The sequence below is a fragment of the Megascapheus bottae genome, chromosome 24 (assembly GCF_031878675.1).
Source record: "Megascapheus bottae isolate mThoBot1 chromosome 24, mThoBot2.hap1, whole genome shotgun sequence".
NCBI classification, from domain to species: domain Eukaryota; kingdom Metazoa; phylum Chordata; class Mammalia; order Rodentia; family Geomyidae; genus Megascapheus; species Megascapheus bottae.
The window spans coordinates 7,000,667-7,023,711 of NC_143532.1; the positions used below are offsets into that span (position 1 = coordinate 7,000,667).

General features: G+C 40.1%; 1 protein-coding gene across 1 annotated transcript in view; it reads right to left on the bottom strand.

Moving 5' to 3' along the window:
- Positions 1-23,045, bottom strand: part of Cntnap4 (contactin associated protein family member 4) — a 219,936-nt gene that overhangs the window by 74,260 nt on the left and 122,631 nt on the right. Inside the window, exons 5-9 of the mRNA XM_090357257.1 lie at positions 17,778-17,981; positions 17,097-17,281; positions 16,131-16,274; positions 13,721-13,982; positions 3,253-3,399 (exon numbers count right to left, since the gene is read on the bottom strand). Of these exons, the coding sequence (XP_090213383.1) occupies positions 3,253-3,399; positions 13,721-13,982; positions 16,131-16,274; positions 17,097-17,281; positions 17,778-17,981 (942 nt within the window). The remainder of the gene's footprint in view (positions 1-3,252; positions 3,400-13,720; positions 13,983-16,130; positions 16,275-17,096; positions 17,282-17,777; positions 17,982-23,045) is intronic.

Consider the following 23,045-nt stretch of genomic DNA (forward strand, 5'->3'; position numbering starts at 1 on the left):
CATAGCATGTTTCATATCCCTAGCTGTGATGTTCAACAAACAAGAGATGCTAAGAATAAAACAGAAGTTCAACCCCGTGAGTCTCATTAGTCAGTGAAGAGTCAGCCACATGTTAATAGCATGCACTACCAGAGGGAAGCTTAGCTCTCAATCCATTGGAGAAGAAAGTCTGAAAATAGTAGGAAGATTCTGGAGCATATTTAATGCTGAATTAATAGAGGGGTCCATTACTAGAGGCAGTCAGCACGTTAAATACCGCTGAAGATGACAGGTAAATTGTCACTGTGTGTCACTGTTCCAGAAGTGAGATGCCAGGCAGACTGCACAGTGACAAAGCTCATCATTGCATGGTTAATGCCCACTTTACCCAGAACTCTGCACAAGCCTCTGCGTCAGTTTCACAGCGTGTCATCATACCCCCCCACCCCAACATGTGTGCATAGCTCAAAGACCCCATGGGGGAATGGATAGAAATGACACACTCAGCCACGCCCTGTCTGTAGAACTCTGATTTCAAATGTGTCTGTCATCCATGAGAAAGGCTGGGCACAATGGACCACCCACATGGTGATGTGTAGCTCTGAATAGCTTACGTGATTTGGTGTGCCCTGGAGTTCTGCTGGCACAAGGGTGGCCCCAGTCCCAAAGCACCGCCATTCTAATGATTCTAAGTGAGAAGGCAGGAGGAGACTGGCCCTCTGCAGGGACACAAGGTACGGGGTAGCTTTGGTGTATTCTACTCCGATCATTAAAAATTGGCAGATGAATTCAGACAGAAGCAAAGGATTACATTTTACTTGAAGGTCAACTGGCTGAAGAATTTAGACATCTAAGACCTGCCTTCTGCCTAAATAAAACAGACCCTGAATAAAAGACACAGTTGTCCACACAAAATAAATGTGGTGTGTGTGTGTGTGTGTGTGTGTGTTTTCTAGCACTAAAGTTTAAACTCAAGGCCTTGGACTCTGTCTTTCACAAATGTTTTTGCTCCAGTCTGGTGCTCTACCACTTGATCACAGCTCTACTTCTGGATTTTTGCTGGTTAACTTGAGATAAGAGGCTCATGGACTTTCCTGCTTGGGCTAGCTTCAAACCACAATCCTCATATCTCAGCCTCCTGAGTAGCTAGGATTATAGGTGTGTCATCAGTGCCCAGGAATAAATGGTTTTCTATGATGTCCAGCTGCTACAGTTTGCCAACAACCTGGCAGAAGGACACAAGAATTTCAGCTACAAATCAGAATTGTTGCTCATGCCACTGACAGTTGCAGCCAACCAATCAAAGTCTCTGTGTCAGTCCTGAAGTTTAAGGACCACGATTCTATTCCTTAGCTCAACATGCCTCTGTTCAAGGTCCCAGGAGGCCTCTTAGGGAAAGATGCTGTGTCCATCTCTAACCCTCTGTCTAAAATGTTCCAGAATTTCAAGCCTCAAAGCCCTACAGAGTGATTTTCCAGGAAGACAGACTTCACCCAGGCTGCGGGGGGTACAAGGTAGATCCCAGCCCTTAAAAATGATACAGAACATGTGTAAAAAAAAAAAGCCTTGGAAGCTGGAGTTTTCTGTGGCACTCTTTAAGGTACATAGCAAATTACAAAGAACAGGAAATGAAAACCTCCAGATTTCAAGAGAGATCCAAGAATATGCCTTTGGAGGGACACATGCAAAAATCACCTATACTTTTTTACGTAGACGCGTGCAGGCAGATACTGAAACTGATTGTTAGTATTTCTTCAAATGTTCATACAGTGTAGAAGCGTGGAGACTAGATAGGGTGTACACAGAAATATCTGTATGGCATGGCAAAGTTTTCAAGAAATCTAAAACTATCCAAAATACTTTTAGAAAACTATAGTGCATAACATATGTATCATAATAAAAGCATTAGTCATATGTGATATATTTTACTATAAAAGATTACAGTACAAGTAAAAGCAATCACCAGAAAAAAAATAATTCTTCCTAAAATAGCTAAGTATTGCTACAATCCAAACATGAAAGATTGAAAAAGACTTCAAGAATGAGAATTCTATTTTCATGATTTATAAACACTTCTCTCCAGTCTTCTATTTTTTTTAGATTTTGCATCATTTAACAATATGCCTGTAATTTTTTCCTTATCTCTTTTAGTGCTTCTAAATCTTTTCTTGTGAAATGAAATCTCTTGGTTAAGTTGCTCAATGTATCATAGTATTGATTAAAAGAATGTGTTCCATGGCTAGTCATAAAACCTATCATAAATTCTGAAAGAACCTGATTCAGAAATGAACAAACTTTCGTCAAGGAAGGCACTATCTCTTTTAAGACTGTAGCCTTTTGAATGGTAATGGATTGTGAATGTATTTCACTGTGGTTCATTTGTTTGCTTTTAAGTTCTGGTGAACTGATTCGTGGACTAGGTACTTATGATCAATTCTTAGAAATAATTTCTATATTATTGGCAGCTACTAAAGACCACATTACTAGCTTCAAATGTAGAAGCAATATTAGAATGAAACAACCATTAAAAGGCAATGAAACAAAACCCAAACAACGACCACACAAGAAATACCAAATCATGAATAGAAATGTCTAAGGACTAACAGTTTAAAATTTCATTCCAATTGGCAGGGAACACTCTGTCTTAATTTCCCAGTGTAAAGATGCATTTTCCGTTTCTCTAGCTTCCTTTCCCAAGCTTTGAGTTCAATCAAACATGCACAGGACAAGTGAATGCTTCATTTGTTCTTGTTCTCCAAGGAAGATGGCCTGATGTTGAAGGCCCGTGTACCATTTCATCAAAAATGTATCTGCTTCGCAGACAAGAGGTTGCTATGGCTAATTAAGTTAAATTATTTGTTCATTGGCATAGTATTTGCCCGTCTGCACTGGATGGTGGGAAAAGTAATAAGGAGACTCTAGAGGAGCTAAGAAGCATGAACAAGGAAATAGTACAATAAAATCAACCCATAAAATCAGGAGATAATCTATAAGAGCCATTCGCCATTAGGAAGGTAGAACAAGATTTGAAGATTGGAGAAAGTAGGCCCGTTTAACAGTATAGAAATTGTACATTTAAATAAGTCAGCCTTAGAGGAATGCATTTTAATTCAGAATTTGTCATCTTGATCCACACAGCATTCCCATGTAGAAGATTATTCCTTTGTCTTAGCATTGGTTCAAGCAAAGGATTTTCCTAAGACGTAGGAGTGGGAAATGCAAATATAGCCCCATCACGTATATGGACTGACCCACCGCCCCCCTTTTTTTTACCTCCAAAATAATAGGTGCCTGCTGAGTAAATGTGCTCAGGCCCTGGAGAAGAAGCAGGGGTCACAGAGCCATCCACCACTACCCTCAGGTGATTTCTTTCAGCGGACACGGAGACAGAATGCCACTGCCCATCATTCAATCCGGCACCTGGAGGAGAGGAAGGCATTAGAGACAGCTCTCCATAATGGTTAGAAAGAGCAATCTGCACAATCCCGCCCCCCACCCATTAGCTATATATAGCCTTGTCATCTCCGGCATTCACATGTGGGGGGAAGGGGTTATATTTCAAAACACCAGCCACAAGCAAGGACCTGGAACCCTACGCATATTATTTGTTTTTTCATTGTGCAAACCCATGATAAAGCTTAATTTATTTACTTAGAAGGCTGAGATTGGGAGCACCTTAATTGGAAGATAGCCAAGGCAGGGAAAGTCCATGAGACTCTTATCTCCACCAGAAAGCCACAAGTGGAATTGTGGCTCAAATGATAGAGCACTAGCCTTGAGTGACAAAGCTAAAGGACAGAGACCAGGCTTTGAGTTCAAGCCCCAAAACTGGCACACCCACAAAAAAAGGTTAATTTACAAATGAGAATGGTATGGTATTGATAATAGTTAATAATAAATAGAGTAATATAACAATTTACCATAATAAAGCCATCTAAAATGTATTACTTATTTCACAATTTTCCATTTAAGTATGTTTTTTAGAGCGGGAGGGGTGGGTAGCCAGGCCTGGTGCTTGAACTCAGGCCCTTGGCACTGTCCCTGAGCTTTTTAGCTCAAGGCTAGTGCTCTACAACTTGAGCTACAATTCCACTCCTGGACTTTTTGGTGATTACTTGGAGATAAGAGCCTCATAAACTGAAAAGTCTGCCTGGGCTAAATTCAGACTCTGATTTCCCAGATCTCAGCTTCATGAACCTAGAAGTACAGGCATGAGCCACAGGTACCTGGCTCTATATAGTACTTTTAGAACACAGTTGAACATAAGTAACGGAAACCCTGGAAAGTGGAAGCCAAGATTAAGGATAGAAGTTGTTATTTATGCCACTCAAAAATAACCTCTAATCCCTCCTAACCTTCCTATCTGGCTACACAGATGCATTCCATTGGGCCATATGGGAGAATGGGCTGTCCCTGCCATGCCAAGGCCATAAGTCCATGAGACTGCCATGAGATTTCACCCTTAAAGGATATCTTGCTGATTAGAGGCTCTGTGGTTGAATGCTGAAGCATCTCTATGGTGAATTTACCAATTAGGGTCTCATCTGCTGACTATTTAACTCTATGCTTATGCTGATCAAATTAGTAAACAAAATATAAGCACTCAATTATACTCCAAGAGGCTCTTTTCTGATATTATATAGGATTTCTTTTGTCCCCCTGAGCTAGTTTCTACTATGTGTTTGGATTGAAAAATACATCAAAACACTATTAGGCAATCACATTTACTTTGGCACTGAATGCCTTGAACCTACCACAAATATTAGCCAGGTCATGGAAACCCATTTTTACATCATTTCCATTTTTTAAAAAAAGGAGAAAGAAAATGGAAGAGAAGGAGGAGGAGGAGGGGGATGAGGAGGAAGAGGAGGGAAGAGGGGAGAAGGAGGGAGAAGGAAGAAGGGAGAAATGGAAGGAGAAGAAGAAATGAAATCCCACCTCAGTTTGGCATGTGAAAGAGTGGAAAGAACTTGAAAACTGCTTTGAAAAATGTAGACCAGATTCTTCAGACATGTTATTCTAAGCATAGATTCTAAATAGATGCCTACATAAAATTATGTAACTCTTAATAGAATAAAATTGGACTAAAATAAATAAAATGTCCCCAATTTTCATCCGCTGCTTCCTCCAGGAGGCTACACCTGTGTATATTTTATTCCTCTTCCCACCATGGGTCCCCAGTTCTGTTCTCAGCAAGAGAAGCCCGGGGCTCGTGGCGCTTCTGTTTTTATTCGTCTTGGATTTTTCATTAGTCTTAATCAAATTAACTGCAGCAATGCGCATGTTATTCTCCAATCTATTACTAATAGGTGTTTGGGGTTTTCTGAACATTTATTTTGCTTTGTTCTTTTGGTCTCTCTTTGTTTGGTTTGGAGACGGGGTCATGTATATCATCTAACACTGGCATGGAGCTCTCCACTGTTGCTCGAGCAGCTTGCATATTGATAACTGTATAAAATGGGACACACTGAATTATATAAAAACAAAGAGCTGTTTAAAATATGAGCCTGCTAAGCACGTGCTCCGATGTGGCAGGAAGACCTTTTCATTCTAACAGTTTAATGTCCATTTTGATTCATGTCATGGAGCAGTAACAAAGATTTCCCAAAGCTAGTGTTGATCAGGAGAGTCACACTTGGTACAGCAGTGCTCTGGGCATCTACCAGTCGGGAATGAAAAAAATATTTCAATCAAAGGCTTGAGGAGGCCTTTGAAAGAAAACTTTCAATACAAAAGCCAAGGTAAGCTGGGTGCGGTGGCTCAACGCCTGTCATCCTAGCTACTCAGGAGACTGAGATCTGAGGACCAAGACACAAACCAGCCTGGGCACAAAAGGATCTAAGATTCCTTTTTTTTTTGCCAGCTGTGGGGCTTGAACTCAGGGCCTGAGCACAGTCCTTGGCCTTTTCTCAAGGCTGGAGCTCTACCACTTGAGTTTCAGCACCACTTCCAGTTTTTTGTTTTTTATTTTTGTTTTTGTGTTTGTTTTTCTATATGTGGTACTGAGGAAACGAACCGGGCCTTCGTGCATGCTAGGCAAGCACTCTACCACTAGGCCAAACACCCAGCCCGGACCTGGGACTCCTATCTCCAATTAACCTCTAGAAAACAGGAAGTGGGGCTTGGCTCAAGGATAGGGTGGTGGCCTTAGCTTAGGGATAGTGCCCAGGCCAAGTTCAAGCCCCATGGCCCACACAAAGAAAGAAGAAAGAAAGAAAGAAAGAAAGAAAGAAAGAAAGAAAGAAAGAAAGAAAGAAAGAAAGAAAGAAGGAAGGAAGGAAGGAAGGAAGGAAGGAAGGAAGGAAGGAAGGAAGGAAGGAAGGAAGGAAGGAAGGAAGGAAGGAAGGAAAAAAAAAAAAGAAGGAAGGAAGGAAGGAAAGAAGGAAGGAAGGAAGGAAGGAAGGAAGGAAGGAAGGAAGGAAGGAAGGAAGGAAGGAAGGAAGGAGAAAAGAAAATCCAAGGTAGATTGTGAACAAAAGACTGTAGGCACAGCCCACTCTGAAGTTTGGCACAGAGGAAGGCATCCATGTAACCAGCTAGCAGGGGATGAATTTAGACCGGGCTTGTGGAGTCTTCAGAAGGTAGTTCCCAGCACCTTTTGTAATAGACGTCACTTTCCTATGGGAAAACTTATGATGTGTCATTGGGATTTATTACTGCAATTAAGTCATCAAGGGTCTCTGGAACTCATTTCAAGCAACTCTACACATTAAACCAGATCTCTGTGTTTCTCTCTAAGTACGTATGCCTTTCCACTCCTAGGTCTGACAGATGAGAGGGGAGCAAAGTCCACAGTAATGTAAGAAAGGAGCAGAGGGTAAGCACAGAACTTGTATTTTAACATGTTTATTTTATATACCTCAATGCTACTTTTGTTCACTGTGATAACAGTGTGTATATGAGAGAGAATGAGAGAAAATATGTGTGTATGAGAGAGAGAGAGACAGACAGAGAGAGAGACAGAGACAGAGACAGAGTGTACTAGGACTTAAACTCAGGACCTGGGTGCTATCCCTGAACTTTTTTGCGCAAGGCTGGTATTCTACCACTTGATTTACAGAACATAAGAATCTCAGAGACTTTCCTGCTCCACCAATCTTTGAATTAGATCCAAACTCTCAGCCTCCTGGAGTAGCTAAAATAACAGGTGTGAGCCACGGGCGTCTGGGTGACGTGATTCGTTCGGTGCCTGGGTCCGACCCAGGACCTTGAACCTGTTAGACAAGCGGTCTGCCACTGAGTTACACCCCCAAGCCCACTCTTAACGTGGCGTCTACACAACAAGTGTGTACTGTTGATAGAGTATGAAAATAGTAATTGCACTGAGCTATTATTCATAAAAGGTATTACATGCTTTCTTTGAATTACATCACTTAATCTTTAGTACAACTAAATGTGAGGAAAATGAAGCTCAGGGAAGTCGCCCATTTCCCTAAGGTATATCTAGTCAGGGACTTGCCAAGATTTCCCAGAACACAAGTCCGACACCAAAACCTTTCTCTGCCTGTGAATCAGGTGGCTCTTTACTGCTATTTCATCATCGACTTTGAAAAAAAAACAAAAGCAGCTCCCAGCAGTGGAAAACAGCGCTGGATGTCAAGAGTGCCTTGTGTTGTGGGAAGCAGGCAAGACTCAGAGGATGAGGCTTGGTGGTGTTCCATGAGGCAACCTCTCCAGACACCAACGCTCAAGGTCACCTTGAAGCTGTGCCGGAATGCACGGGATGCGCATCTCCACTTAATCGTCAAAAATAAAGCTGAAATTGGAACTGCTGTTCAAGTGGTAGGGCCCTAGACTTGAATGGAAAGGCTAGGGGAGTTAGTTCAAGTCCCAGTGCCAGAGTGCTCATGGACATGCATACATATCTATATCTATATCTACCTATCTCTCTCTATCTCTATCTATACCTATCTATATCTATATCTATACACACACACACACATTCACATAAGCTTTTCCCTCTTCTGGATGATAAAAATTACTACTAAATTTCCTTTCCACTTACAACTTTTCCCTCATCCTATGCCTTCATCTTTCTAGATAATTTAGAAAGATAGATAACTCTAGATTGACACTCACTGAGAATATTTACCTGATTGCAAGTGTTTCTTCCTTGAAATATCCCCACAGACAGTGATCACAACCCTAAATTTTATTTAAAACAAAACAAAACAAAATATTCCATTGCATTTGATGGACCCACAAAGCTCCTCCACTGTGAACTCCTGTTGACCTAGCTGCAATAAACCCATGGCACTCACACTGCACATCCACGCACCGTGGTCTTGGGCAAGAAAACAACAACCACTACACATGGAAAAATGGGGCTTAAATGTTTGCCATCTCAGGTGGTGGAAGGGACAGAAATGTGTTCTAAAAACTTCCATCGCTGCCTGCTTCTGGTCTCTGGCTCAAACTCTATAAACACACAAAAATACAGCAGGAGGAGGGAAAAAGATTTAGATCTTCTCTCTCGTATATAATCTCCAGTAAAGTTCCTAAATTGTGACGACGTCTTCTGCCTCCACTTAGCTGCAATCACTCTCCCATAAGACTGTAACAGGCATCCAGAGGGGACGACATATAAAGAAAAAATAAACCTGCCACAGAGGGCAGGTTCTCCAGAAAGGGGCAGAAGGCAATTAAACAGAGGACATTACTCAAACAGCAAACAAAGAGGAGCATGTCCATGTTAGGGCTCTGAAAGCACCAGGAATTCCTACATCCACTCACTACAGGAGCTCCCCAGAATTAAGGATCTTGATCACCTAGATAACTCTTGTCAAGGTGAAAATACCGAGTCACCGGAGCTCATTGCTTCTGTGGGGAGTAGGAGTTTTAAGGGACGACAGGTTTACAGTCCGCAAGGCAGGAAGAGTTAAACGGTGAAAGGGAAGAGAATTGAAAGATGGCTTCATGGGGCAGCCAGACCAAAATGTCTGTGCCATTGCCAGGGGGAAGAGAATGTCCAGTGTCTAAGAAGTGAAATCATATAGAAGCAGTTCTGTCATAACAAGTGTGGCTCTGCCAATCTGTGCCAGGGGAGTGAAGTTTGCTCAGAGACCTGAAGAGACCTCTGCTGCAGCAGAGACCAAGCAACAGGTGGCTCATGCCTGTAATCTTAGCTACTCCGGAGACTGGGATCTAAGCATCATAGTTCCAAATCAATCTGGGTAGGAAAGTTCATGAGACTCTTATCTCCAATTGATTACCAAAAATAAAGCCAGAAGTAGCGATGTGTGCCAAGTGCTAGAGGGCCAAACTTGATCCAAAAGTAAATGAAAAAAAAAAAAGCTCAGGCCTGAGTTCAAGTTCTAGTAAGTGGCACACACACACACACACACACACACACACACACACACACACACACACACACACACAGAGTTATAATAGAAATGCTAAAACCAGAATGAAAACCTCTAATATGACAATGAGGAATTCAGGCTTAAAGGAGAAAATATAATTGTATTGTTCATTAGTTCCTTCATTCCATCTGAATGGTTTCTGCTTTGACATCTATAAAGGTGAAAAGGACTGAAAATAATTTGTGTCATGAAGGATTTTTGAGAACTGTTAATATGTTTCATGATTTAGGCTTGTACAATATCATTAATATTTCAGAGATAATTTGGTTTGACACAATATTTTTGAATAATTGCAAATGACAATTTGTAAAAATGTACATCACATTAAAAATTTAAACAAATAATTCAAATATTTGCATAATTCAGTTCCTTCTCAATGCCATTTAATTTCTTTTTAATTGTCAAAGTTCCAGAAATGTTGTCTTTCAGACTTGGAATGCTTTAGTAAATTGTATTTCCAATTGGTGTGAAAACTTAAACTGCCCTTATACAAAGGAAAGATTTAGTATAGTATGATAATGATCAATCTATAGCTACATGGCTTTCGGCAGTCATGCCATCCGAAAGATTGCAAGTCAGAACACAGCGAAAGCATTGACACCACCATGTTCCTACAGCACCATTCACTATAGCCAAGCAGTGCCCTGACAATACCAGCGCGTCCTATAGCTGACCAATGGATAAAAACAACAAAATGTGTTCCATATTTACAGAATGGAATTTTATCTATCCACCACGAAGAGTAACACTATGTCATTTACTATGAAAGGGAAATACTAACTAACATTGAGGGAAATAAGCTAGGCTCAGACTGACAAAGGCTGAACATTTTCTCTCATATGTGGAAGTTAGCACTTATATATGAATGTGTTTGAAAATACATACAGGACCATAAGCATCTGTATCTATCTGACTATATATACATATATATATATATATATATATATATATAGAGAGAGAGAGAGAGAGAGAGAGAGAGATCTGTATTTGTATCTATATGTATGTTTAGTACATGTGTGTGCAGTTCATATATCTGTGTATAATACAGAGTATATATATATATACACACATATATATATCTGTGTATATGTGTGTGTTATACATCTGACATGTAGTACCCACAGGGCTGGGCTTCCATGGTGTGGCCCCACTGAATGATTAACAGACAGTCCCACATGAATACCAGGAAGTTGAAATATGCCTTACTTAAAAGAGCTGGAGCCAACTTGTAATCCTAGCTACTCAGGAGGCTAAGATCTGAGGATTGAGGTTCAAAACCGGCATGAAAGCCGGTGAGACTCTTATCTCCAAATAACCACCAGAAAACCAGAAGGGGTGCTGTGGCTCAAGTGGTAGGGCTCTAGCCTTGGGCTGAAGAGCTCAGGGACAGCACCCAGACCCAGAGCTGGAATTCAGGGGGTGAACAAAGGAAGAAAAGAAAGGTGACAAAGAGACATTTTTACTCAATGTGTACATATATGGAAACGGAACTAGAAAAGGAGAGGGAGACCAGGAGGATAATGGAAGTAGGACTCTGCCTTCATGACACATGAATGGACATGTTAAGTTGTAACGCCTTGGTCAACTCCTGGGAGAAAACAATTGAAAGGTGGTTGTAATAGAAAGGTTGGTTTCATGATCAAATGGGAATGAAATTCAAGTGGAAAAACCTATCAGTTAAGTCGTTTTTTTGCACAGACAAAATGGACTTGCTTCACTAAAATTAACACAGAAAGGTCAGAGTTTGAAAGAAAATTGTGAAAAGGAAGGCAGACTCAGCAGGTAAAAGCTGTCTTCTGTTGTCTGAAGTGTATCACCATGGCTACCTTGGCACTAATATTTGGTCTAGATTCTTTATTATGACCCCCGGAAATAATTACCGTCATATAATATCAGAATTAATTGTTGTCCATGTAGTTTTAAACAGCCATTCCAAGATTTTCAAAGCACTCAGAATATTGTATACAGAGTGCCACCTGGTAGTTTAGGAGTTCCATATTCTGGAGACATGGTTAAAAATAAACAGGCGCTGATGGCTCACGCCCATAATCCTAGCTTCTCAGGAGGCTGAGATCTGAGGGCTGTAGTTTGAAGCCAGCCCAAGCAGAAAGTCCATGAGACTCTTATCTCCAAATAACTACCAAAAAGTCAGAAGTAGAGTCTTGAGTAAAAAAGTTCAGGGATAGCACCCATGCTCTGAGTTCAAGCCCCAGAACTGGCACAAAATGAAGCAAAATAAAATAAAAAGTTGCTTCATGGGGCACAGTACAGTAGCTCTTTACTGAAGCAGTTTCTTTAAGATGTTGAAAATTAGGGTACACCTACCTCAGAGGATATCAAACACACCTCAATACACTGCATGTTAATAGCAAGCTTGCCTTCTTAGATTCTCTTTTTAGAATCTTATTAATTATTAAAGTGACACTGATTAATTTATTTCCTTTAGTTAAGCCTGAAAATCTACCACGTGCAGAGGATTACCTAAAATGTACCTTTGTAAAGTTATAATTAATATTGAACTTTCACCTCTCACGTTAAATCTGCAATAATATGTGAACAACAATATATAAAGAATTCATATTTGAGCTGGGCATGGGTGCCTCACATCTATACTCCTACCTACTCAGGAGGATGAGATCTGAGGATTGTGGTTCAAAGCCAGCCTTAGCAGGAAAGTTCACGAAATTCTCATCAGAGTCAATTAACTACCAAAAAAAAGTTAGAAGTAGAGTTGTAGCTCTAGTGATAAAGCAGTAATCTTGACACAAAAGCGCTAAAAGAGCACCTAGTTCCTCAGTTTAAGCCCTGGTAACTGGTACCCAAAAAAAGAAAAAGAAAAAAAATAAGCATTTGAATACCATTTGCATACTTGTTTTTCTTTCTAGTTTTCACTATATGTTACCATTATTTTCCTTATCTGGGACATATTCTATAAATTTTGGTCATCATTAATGTAGAGGAGTAATACCATGTCATTTTTAAATTGTTTTTAAAGATCATTTATCAAATTAATGTAGCAATTTACCCCAATGTGACTTCCACTATACGAGCTTGAATGCTATTCTATATTATCTAAAACTGTGATGGAGCTCCCTTGCCTAGAACTCTACAAATTTAATGAAGAGATAGAAATATCCTTCATTCAAAGTTCTGACCTAGATTGGACATTAATTTTCCAGCGATTCATACAGCTGCCTTAATTAAATCGCTACTACTGCTTCCAACAATGCTATTATTCCAATTGCCTTAAAAGTAAGCAGTCTCTCTACCTCTGGAAGAAATTTCACCTGAGCCTCTGCCTTCCTTCAAAATCTGTGGAGACCTTTAAAAGTATAGCAACAAGCCACATTAACATTAGCTAAGTATTTAAGTTTTACAGAGTTGTAAATAGAGGAAGGATCCTGGAAAACTTTTTCCATTCTCTAAAAGACCAGAAAACACAGTAGATGTATTCAGAAAAATACATCTAGCATTCATGAAGACCGGGGTTCAATTCCTCACTACCACATACATAGAAAAAGCTGGAAATGAGCTGGGAGTGGTGGCTTGAGCCTGTAATCCTAGCTACTCAGGAGGCTGAGATGTGAGGATGGACATTCAAACCCAGCCCAGGCACAAAAAGCACCTGAGACTCTTATCTCCAATTAACCTCTAGAAAATGGGAAGTGGGGCTTGGCTCAAGGGTAGGGCAGTAACCTGGAGCTGAAGAGCTCAGGAACAGCCCTTAGGCTGAGTTTATGCCCCATGACCCACAAAAAGAAAGAGAGAAACAAAGAAAGAAGGAAAAAGAAAGAGAGAGAGAGAGAGAGAGAGAGAGAGAGAGAGAGAGAGAGAGAGAGAGAGAGAGAGAGAGAGAGAGAGAGAGAGGAAGGAAGGAAGGAAGGAAGGAAGGAAGGAAGGAAGGAAGGAAGGAAGGAAGGAAGGAAGGAAGGAAGGAAAAAGGTGGAAATGATGTAGCGATCAGGCCCTGAGTTCAAGCCCCAGGACTGGCAATTTTAAAAACAAAAAAGTAGTTTTCCAGTTCAATGATCTATTTCAAAGCTTTTCACATCTTCCCCCAGACCTTCTTCCAGAAGAAGATGAGGTAGTGACTTTCCTGGAGGAGAACGTGAGGATGATAGGTAAAAATGGGTGCTTTCCATCTAAACCATTTTGGATAATAAGAACTGTGATGGTTAGAGTCTTATTTAAAAGGAAATCGGAATCAACTTCCTCTAAGGAAGAATACTGATAATCTTATTAACTTCAGTCTACATTTATTAAGCAAATATTAATTTTTGGAGGGAGGATTATGCTTAACGTTTATGGAGAGTGACACAAGAGATAATGAAATCTTGCGAATCCATATGCTTTGCCTAGGGGAGTACATTTATTACCTGCTGTGATGTCACTGGGTAATTTTCCTGGGTGGTGGAGATTCAACTTCAGTTTTCCATCACTGAGCAACAGGAGGAGACTCCCAGAAACCACTTGAAGTTCACTGAAGAGCAAAAGTCCTGCTGCATTCCAGGTACGAAACTGAAAACTGGCTGAAATCCCTTCCTCTCTGGTAGAGGCTGGCAATGTTAAGTAGCTCCTAGAGCTCAGGAAAGTCAGAGGCACAGACTGTGGTTGTGAACAAAAGAATGACACATTTCCCTGAGGACAAAGGACAAGAAAGAAGGGGGTGGGGGAGAGAATGCTGTCAGCCTGTTATTCGTCTTCCACTTGTAATTGCATTTAAAATATTGGCATTCTCCCAGATTTAAACGCCCAAATACCACCATGAAAGTCTACTTCTATAAAGCTTTCATGTTTCAACTTTCTATCATCATCATCATCATCATCATCATCATCATCATCATCATCATCATTTGTTTGCCTTGCTCACTGCTGGCACTCAATTAGTTGAGTCACACCTTCAGCCTAGCTTTGGGCTGGTTATTTTCTTCTGAGGCTGCCTTCAAACCACCTTCCTCCAGTTTGCAGCTTTCTAAGTGGCTAGGATTACAGGTGCAAGCCAAGAGCTCCATCAGCAATCATCCCCCAGGCAAATGCAATGCTCACTTACAAGCTTAAACATTGGAAGGAAAACACTGGATCTTGATCAAACAAAAATATTTGGCTATATGATGAGTCTGTTCAAAGTGAGTTCATTTTTCTTGTAAACAGTGATGCTGTTCTATTGGACGAAATAACAAGGAAACAAGGCTAACTTTTACAGTATCTATACCATAAAGACAAGGATGAGGTCATCAAAGCCAGGGAAAGCTCAGAGTGCTCTTAGCCTCCTCAGGTACTGGTGCAAGAAGAGCGTCTCGCTCCTGCAAACTCATAGTTTAGATGAACTTCACATCGCTCTCTATATAATCCTGGTCCTTTTTCTCCCAATTTTTCCCTTTAATTAAAAGAAAAAAAAAACAACTACTTAAAAAATCTTTCTGGGGGCTGGGAGTTTGGCCTAGTGGTTAAAGTGTTTGCTTAGCATGCTCGAAGACCCAGGTTCGATTCCTCGGTACCACATACATAGAAAAAAGCCAGAAGTGGTGCTGAGGCTCAAGTGGTAGAGCTCTAGCCTTGAGAAAGTCCAAGAACAGTGCTCGGGTCCTGAGCCCAAGCCCAGGACTGGCAAAAAAAAAAAAATCTTTCTGGCTGTGATGAGCATATACACAATACCAATTCACAGAGAATTCAGAATAAAATACTTTTTTTTCCATGATCAATATGCTTGTGATGTACTTGGGGATTTGCTGACACCACAGGAGCTTAAATGTGCATATTTTGAATTTTAAGCAACCAAAGAAATTAATTGAAATCAATATATGGTTCTGCTTTCGTGTTCTTATAGGGGAAAGGCTGGGAAGTATGTTTCCCACAATTTTCATTTTGCTTCTGAATATAGGTTAGCTGGAAGTAGAGCCATTGTGCCATAGATGAGATGGGGGGGGGGGAGAATGTCCTCGTTCTTTCTCGCTCTGCACTCATCCTTCCTCTCTTCCTCCAGATAGCTGGCCTTGCTAGGCCGCAGCCATCCAGACACACTCCAGATGCTGAGCTCAGGAGCCACTGTGGGGGCACTGTACACTCTGAGGGTCTCTCTGCAGAAAGCTTCCTTCGTAAGCTGAAAATGCCCAACAAAGTCCAACATGTTGATTCACACCCTGGCTTCAGGCATATTTCATGACTTCTCAGGTCTTCCCATCTTCTCCTAACAGACCACCACTTCCTAGCTCCACATCCTAACACAGATTTCTTGCACACAACACACCCTCTGCCACTGACCCACCCACCCCAACCCAGTCACATCTAATTCTGTCACTCCTCCGCCAACCTGGAGTAGAATGCGGCATGAGCCACGTTGCTATTTGGACAGATTAGCAGACATCCTATTCATTTATCATTATTATAACTATAATCATCATTATTATAATGTTTATTAATAACTATGGCAAAATACAAGAGTCTCTAACATCTCTCTAATACATATGGATGTTACCCCATTTCAGAAACTCTATGTTTACCCAGTGAGTTGCTCGGGGAATATCTTATTAAAGAAATTACTGAGCAAAAGAAATTAGTCTCTTAGGAATAATAACATCACAGGAAAAAAAGTAAAACATTCACTGTTTTAAAAGTCAATTTACATCCTATTCTGTTACCTAGAATTAATCTCCAACAGACATACCACCATCAGAGGAAAAAAAAAACATTTCATAAGAGCAATCCCTGTGACATTATGTCAAATAAGAGCAATTTCACTTGGAAAAGTTGAGTGGTTTTACTCCCTCCTCCCACAGAGCCTCTTACCACAATGGTGATTTGGGGGTTTTGTTGTTTGGCCAAATCAATGATGTCCACATCGTTATAATAGAGATTTTCTAAACATCCATGAAAATTTTTATGCGGGAGTGTCACAGATTTTGCAGGTACTGGAATCCCTCCGAAGCTGATCTTAGAAAGAAAAATAGCATCAATAATATTGTTTAGTGATTTTAAGATAATCCGATTTTAGGACAATTATGATGAACAACTACTCCTGTCATCACCTCACATAGAGCCAATTTCCAGAGCTTGCACTGGAAAAGAAGAGAGACATGATTTTTTTAACAGCTAATGCTCCTGCATGTAGCATTCGTTGACATTAGAGTTTGACGATTCCTACAAGTGGTTTGTCACATCTGTTTTTGATATGTATTGCTTTGGTGGGGGGGGAGACTGCATCTTCATATCCAGGGTACATAAAACTTGAGGTGTTCAATAATACCACCATAATGATGATGATATTTCTCTTTGAGTATATTTCTAGCCTAATCAATATTTGTCTTTGCATCAATTGTTAATGAATTAATTGAGTGTGTATGCTGCTCAAGACTCCCTTATAAGTCTAAATATTGATCGGAAGTGAGCTGGAACAGAAAGAAACCATACAACATAGCCTAGAGTTACTTGCAGTCGTAGGATCTCTGGGGAAAATTTGCTCCATGTGAAGTTCTGTGGTTATTTTTTCAGGTAGCGATGACAATCTCGTGCAATTTACTGATGAATTCTCACCTTTGTCACGAGCTCACTCATTTGATCACAATACTGATCAAGGTGAGTACAGCCAGCTTGAGAAATGTTTTCACATCCATGAAAGGGGTGGGAGGGGCGGGGGGGAATACAGTTCTTCTAGAACAGATTTTCTGCTGGAAAGTTAAACTACATATGCCTCATTTTAAAAAAAATCTCATCTTTTAAAATAAATCTGTATTAATTGAAATGTAACCATCACACCTCATCATCAAGATCCAGGTAATTGAGTTCTCCCAGTGCGTGGAAATGACTCTTGTGTTCATCCACTGTGAAGTTGACCTGCTTGCCCAGACGCTGAATGAGGACAGTATGCCAGTGCTGGTCATCCAGCAAGCTGCCCAGGGTGAGATTGGCTGGAGAGTGAGTGGAGGGCAGCTTAGCCTCGCCTAGGAAAGGAGGGAACAAAACACTGCAACCATTATTCCCAGGCCATGTTACCCTTTAGCATCACACAGCAAATGCAAACAGGGAGGTGCCTGAAGCACTGATGTAAGTAAGTATAGTCTCTAGACCTGGATGTAATTTCTATCGCTGTTAATTTCTTTCATTATTATTTCCAATTGCATGGCCATATTCTATGTAAATTTTATCTTTGCGTCAACCTCATTATTTTTAGTACTGCAGTATTTTTCCAATGACCCATCTCGTTCTTCATGATGGTAGAAAATAGGTGTGTCACTCTCTCAGGGAGAGAATAGCCAATGAGAGTTGTGTGCAAATTTCCCGAGTGTGAACATTTCGACAAGAAACAGGAATGCCATCATACATGCACACCCTGGAATCTGAAATAAGATCCTGGAAGTGCTAAAAAGAATAAGCTATGAACACACATGGTTTTCTAAGGGATGAGTTAATGATTAGCAACCTACTGAAGAGTTTTACCTGAACTGATAAGTAAAAAAAGTCTTCCTCCTCGTAGCTCCAGTGTGATGGAATCTCCACTAGGCCCTGCTCTATGGAGCAGCGTCCCGTCGCTCTGCACAGTTTTGAATTTCAAAGAAATAGTATCTTTCACTGGACTCAGAGATTTTTGATTGAATCTGTAGAGAAGGGAACTTTTTCCATCAAGATCAACCACCTCTGATCCTAGAGGCAGAGAAAGTAAAGGTCATTCAAAGGACAAATATGCTTCCATTAACTCCTGTTGAGTCTATGTATATGTAGGCATATCTAGATATGTACACATGTGCATGTGTATCTGTGTATGACCATGTACATGCATGTATGCATAAATGTGTATATATGTAGTTGAGGATATGTATATGCCTGTGTATGTGTGTAGGCACATATATTTGTGTATATGCACACCAGCAGGTGCATTCTGTGGGTGCATGTGTGTACATATATGCACATAAATGTGTGTAAGCGTATATGTACATGCACTTGTTTATGTACATGTGTGTATGTATATGACCACCAAATGTATAATGCTATTGAAACCCCAAGGTAATTTCAGTTTCATTTTTATTAGCTAATTACAAATTTGAATAATTTATTAATTTCATTACAGAATTCATGACCTAAAAATATTTTTATATGTACATCTCATTTTTCTTTTATACTGTTAAAGGCTATATTTCATATTCCATAGAAAAAGAAATCAGAAAAAATAGTTATAGTCAATATGTGACAAATTACATTCTATCAATCAATATTTTAGTAACATTCATGAAAGTAATTAAATGGGCTCTTTCTTTTCACTTCAGAAAAAAAGTGATATAGGTATCTCAAAATTCTTTCAGCCTTGTACTTGTTCAGACACACACACACACACACCCATTTACATGTATGCTCTTAACTGGTAAAACTCCACTTCCAGTACCTATTAAACCACCCCCTGTCTTATTATGTAATTTTCATGACTAAGTAACAGCAGTTAAGGGCAATGCTGTTTCTTGCCTTCTCAAGGGCATCATTGGAAAGACATTTAGCTTAATGATATTGTAAGGTTTATGCTGGATGGAGCATTTTATGTCATAACGGGGACACTGACATGTTTTCTCAGCTTTCTGACAGAGGCTTCTCTGCTCCTTGTCAAGATCACTCCAGTTCATCTGAGAGAAGATGTCATGTTACACTAGTGCCATAATAACACGTTTGTCAAAATCAGTTGCGCCCTGAATAAAAGCCACACACACACACACACACACACACACACACACACACACTCAAAAAAGAAAATAGAAAATAAATGCTCAGAATACTCAGGAACCCAAGCAGTATTTTCTTTTTTTTTTGAGGAAACATTATTTTTGTTTATTTATTTTCAAAAGGCAAAATTAGCTACAATTTTCTTCTTCTTTTCAGTAATTCATATGAAAATCAGGCAGGTCAGGTATCCTGTCAGAGACAGAAGACTAATAGAAAGAAAAAATGGAATATTTACTCCGGTCTGTGGAATCCCCAAACATATTTATGCATTTGGGCAAAGCATCCCTTCCATTTGCTTTCTACCCATTGAAAATAATACAGACCCAAGCATCTGTATTTGCTTGTGGGGTGGGGGGAAGGGGGATGTCATGGGGCTTGAACTCTGGCCTGGGTACTGTCCCTGAGATGTTCAGCTCAAGGCTACCTCCCTACTCTTAAACCACAGCCCCACTTCCCCTTTTTCAGTGATTAATTGGAGATAACAGTCTCATAGCTTTGTATTAGCAGGCTGGCTTTGAACCTTAATCCTCAGATCTTAGCCTCCCAAGTAGCTAGGATTACAGGCATGAGCCACCACACCTGGCCAGGCATTTGTATTTTTTTTTATTCTCTCATTATTGCAAATTTATTCTTTTTTTCCTTTTTTTAAATTGTGATTAATAGAAGGGTTACATTATATTCACCAGATAGAAGGTGCATTACTTCACAAACATTGATACCCTTTCTCATGACATGGTCCCCATTTCCCCCCCACCCTATCTTGATTTCCCCCCTTCCCTATCCCATTTCAAATAACCAATTAAGCACATATAAAATATATCAGATAACAAGGTGAAAAATTGTAACAATATGAGATAACTAAGGGATGGCAAAAGAGATGAGTGATAACACAGTACATTAAGGACAACAGTCACTCATTATATGGCTTTTGTTTCCTTATCCTAGAGTTCCTTACATTTAGTGTTGTACTATTTGGTCTAATGTCTCTAGATTTGGTTCTATTGTAAATCTCCCCAAGCAGTATTTTCTATATTCTACAAATCAAAGAATTTCTTTTCTTTAAGATAATTATTCGAGTATATATTTATGAAATAAATGCAGAGGCTAGCGAAACCCAATAACATGTGAAGCTGTATTTCAACTGGCCAGCTGACTTCTTCCAGTTCACAAAGTAACATGACAGCCTTAGTTCAACACAAATGATCCCAGCTACTTATGGCACAACACACACATTTCAGTCTTGTTCTCCATCAAGTCTCAAAAGTACCATCGTGCCAATTGCTTTCACTATTTGACATTGCCATCTCTTGACAATGTAGAAGTTTGATTTTTTTCCATGTATCTTCCTAATATATTATGAAGAATTCATTTGCCAAACACACATGAATAAATAGTGCATTTTTTCAGAAAGAATCATGTTAACTAAACAATTACACCTTGTTATATAGCTGAATAAATGCACAGAGGGGGAAAAACAACTTTGTGTTGAGTACAAATGATGTGTTCTGCGATTATTAGATTATAATAAATTAAGAACAAATTTGATAAAATAGACTTTAAATGCTGACACATTTGGAGCGATGCAGTTATCTCTGAGTTAACGGATTGCTTCAAGGCAACTACCCCAGTAATGATTTCATTTTAAATGAAGACTGTTTGGGGAATTAGCTACCAAGAGACTTCTTTTCCCCCCATAAAAGGTTTAGCCTATGTTACTTCAGCCTACTATTTTCCCCTTGCACTGTTTTTATATTATGATTATTAGATTACAATAGGCACATTTGTCTTCTATCATACCTAAAGCTTTTGTGGCCAGACTATTTCCCTCCGTAAAATAACATAATTGAAAGTATTTTGGGCAATGGATGCTCACAGAAACGATGTGGTGTCTCATTATTAAATTGAAAGCACGAGTCATTCTAAAGGCTCACCAACTTAACAAGTGTGGAATTGTCTATGCCACTATGGATGAAGTCAGGATAGAACAGGCTTCAATCCCATCATGTTTGACGAGGTGCTCTTCAGGCTAGGATAAACATGTGACTCAGGGAAGAGGGCCTAGGCCCTCTGGGAGCTTCTGTAAAGCAAAGATAAACCATGTTTCTCCAATGAACCAATTAGTTCATAAAACCATGTCACACTGTAACCAGTGCCCTGCCCAAGCAGACCAAGGCCATGGTGAAGGTCATTGAGAAAGTTCTCTCTCAGGTCAGGAAACCTGCAGCTGCTCAGGAATCGATAGTAATCTACAGTTCTCATATCTAAGACCTTTCCCCAGAAACGAGATCACTCCTGGAGCATTGAACTTCCAAAGGCTTTGATTTGTCTTCCTGCACTGTTCCACTCCCTAGGAGGGAAGAAACCCTAAGAACTGGTAAGAAATCCCAATGGCAGGAAACAATTGAATGCTCCGCTGTAAAAGTGAGAGGGGTGTTCGTTGTTTCTTTTTCCTTTTTTTTTTTTTGCCAGTCCTGAGCTTGAGCTCAGGGCCTGAGCACTGTCCTTGGGCTTTCTCAAGGCTAGAGCTCTACCACTTGAGCCACAGCACCATTTTCAGCTTTTTCTATGTATGTGTTAGTGAGGACTCGAACCTGGGTCTCTAGGCATGCTAGGCAAGCACTCTACCACTAGGCCAAACTCCAGCCAGAGAGGCATTCTTTCAACAGCTAGTTTTAAAGAAAGAAATCCAGATGGAGTGAATTCAGCAACATATGGAAAGGGACCCAGTCACAGATTTCACATGCATATTTATAGCCCTCTTTTTGGGGGGCACGGGAGGGCATGTGGAAGCTAAGCATCATTCAAAACACAGGTACACAGATGCCCCTCAGTTGATGAGTGGATCAACAAGATGTGGTATTTATACACAATGGAATTCTATGCTGCAGTCAGAAAGAATGACATCGCCCCATATATAAGGAAATGGAAAGACTTAGAAAAAAATCATATTAAGTGAAGTAAGCCAGACTCAAAGGAACATGGGCTCAATGGTTTCCCTCATTTGTCATAATCAGTAGAAACCTTGGGCTCTCCTAGAAGAGATTTACAATAGAGCAAAACCTAGATACAGAAGGCCATATAGTATGACGCTAAATGAAAGGATGGAAGGACCTCTAGGATATAGGAACAAAAGCCATATAATGAGTGATTGTTGTCCTTAACATACTATGTTATCTCTCATCTCTTTTGCTGTCCCTTGGTTATCTCATATGGTTACAGTATTTTACCTTGTTATCTGACATATTGTATATAGGTTTATTTGGTTATTTGAAATTGGATAGGGAAAGGGGGAAATCAAGATGAGGGGTGGGGGTGGGAGGGAGAGAAATGGGGACCAAGACAGAGATGGGGTATCAATGTTTGTGAAGTAATACACCTTCTATCTGGTGAATATAATGTAACCCTTCCATTAATTATAATAAAAATATATTTAAAAAACACAAGTACATTATCAGTACAGGAAAAGTCAAGAAACATACAGGTAATACAGAAAAATCGTCTAATAAAGTTTAAGAAAGGAACATGAATCTTCATGTTGTTTCGTTAGAAACAACACTCACGTAGTCTGGCTGTTATGCATGACTGTAATCCTAGCTACTCGGGAGGCTGAGATCTGAGAATATTAATGCAAAGCCACCCTAGGAAGAAATGACTAAGAGAATCTTACCTCCAGTGAATGAGCAAAAAGTCACAAGTAGAGATGTGGTTCAAGTGGTAGTGCCAGCCTTGAGAGAGAGAGCCAAGTGAAGTCACAAGGGTGTGAGTTCAAGAGCACACTGCTTAGCTAGCATGAGGTTACCAGTTGAAACCCCAGTATGAAAGAAAGAGAGTAAGAAAGAGAGAGGAGGGCCGGGACTTTAGCTTAGTGGTAGAGTGCTTGCCTAGCATACACAGAGACCCGGGTTCGATTCCTCGGTACCACATACATAGAAAAAAGCCGGACGTGGTGCTGAGGCTCAAGTGGTAAAGTGCTATCCTTGAGAAAGTCCAAGGACAGTG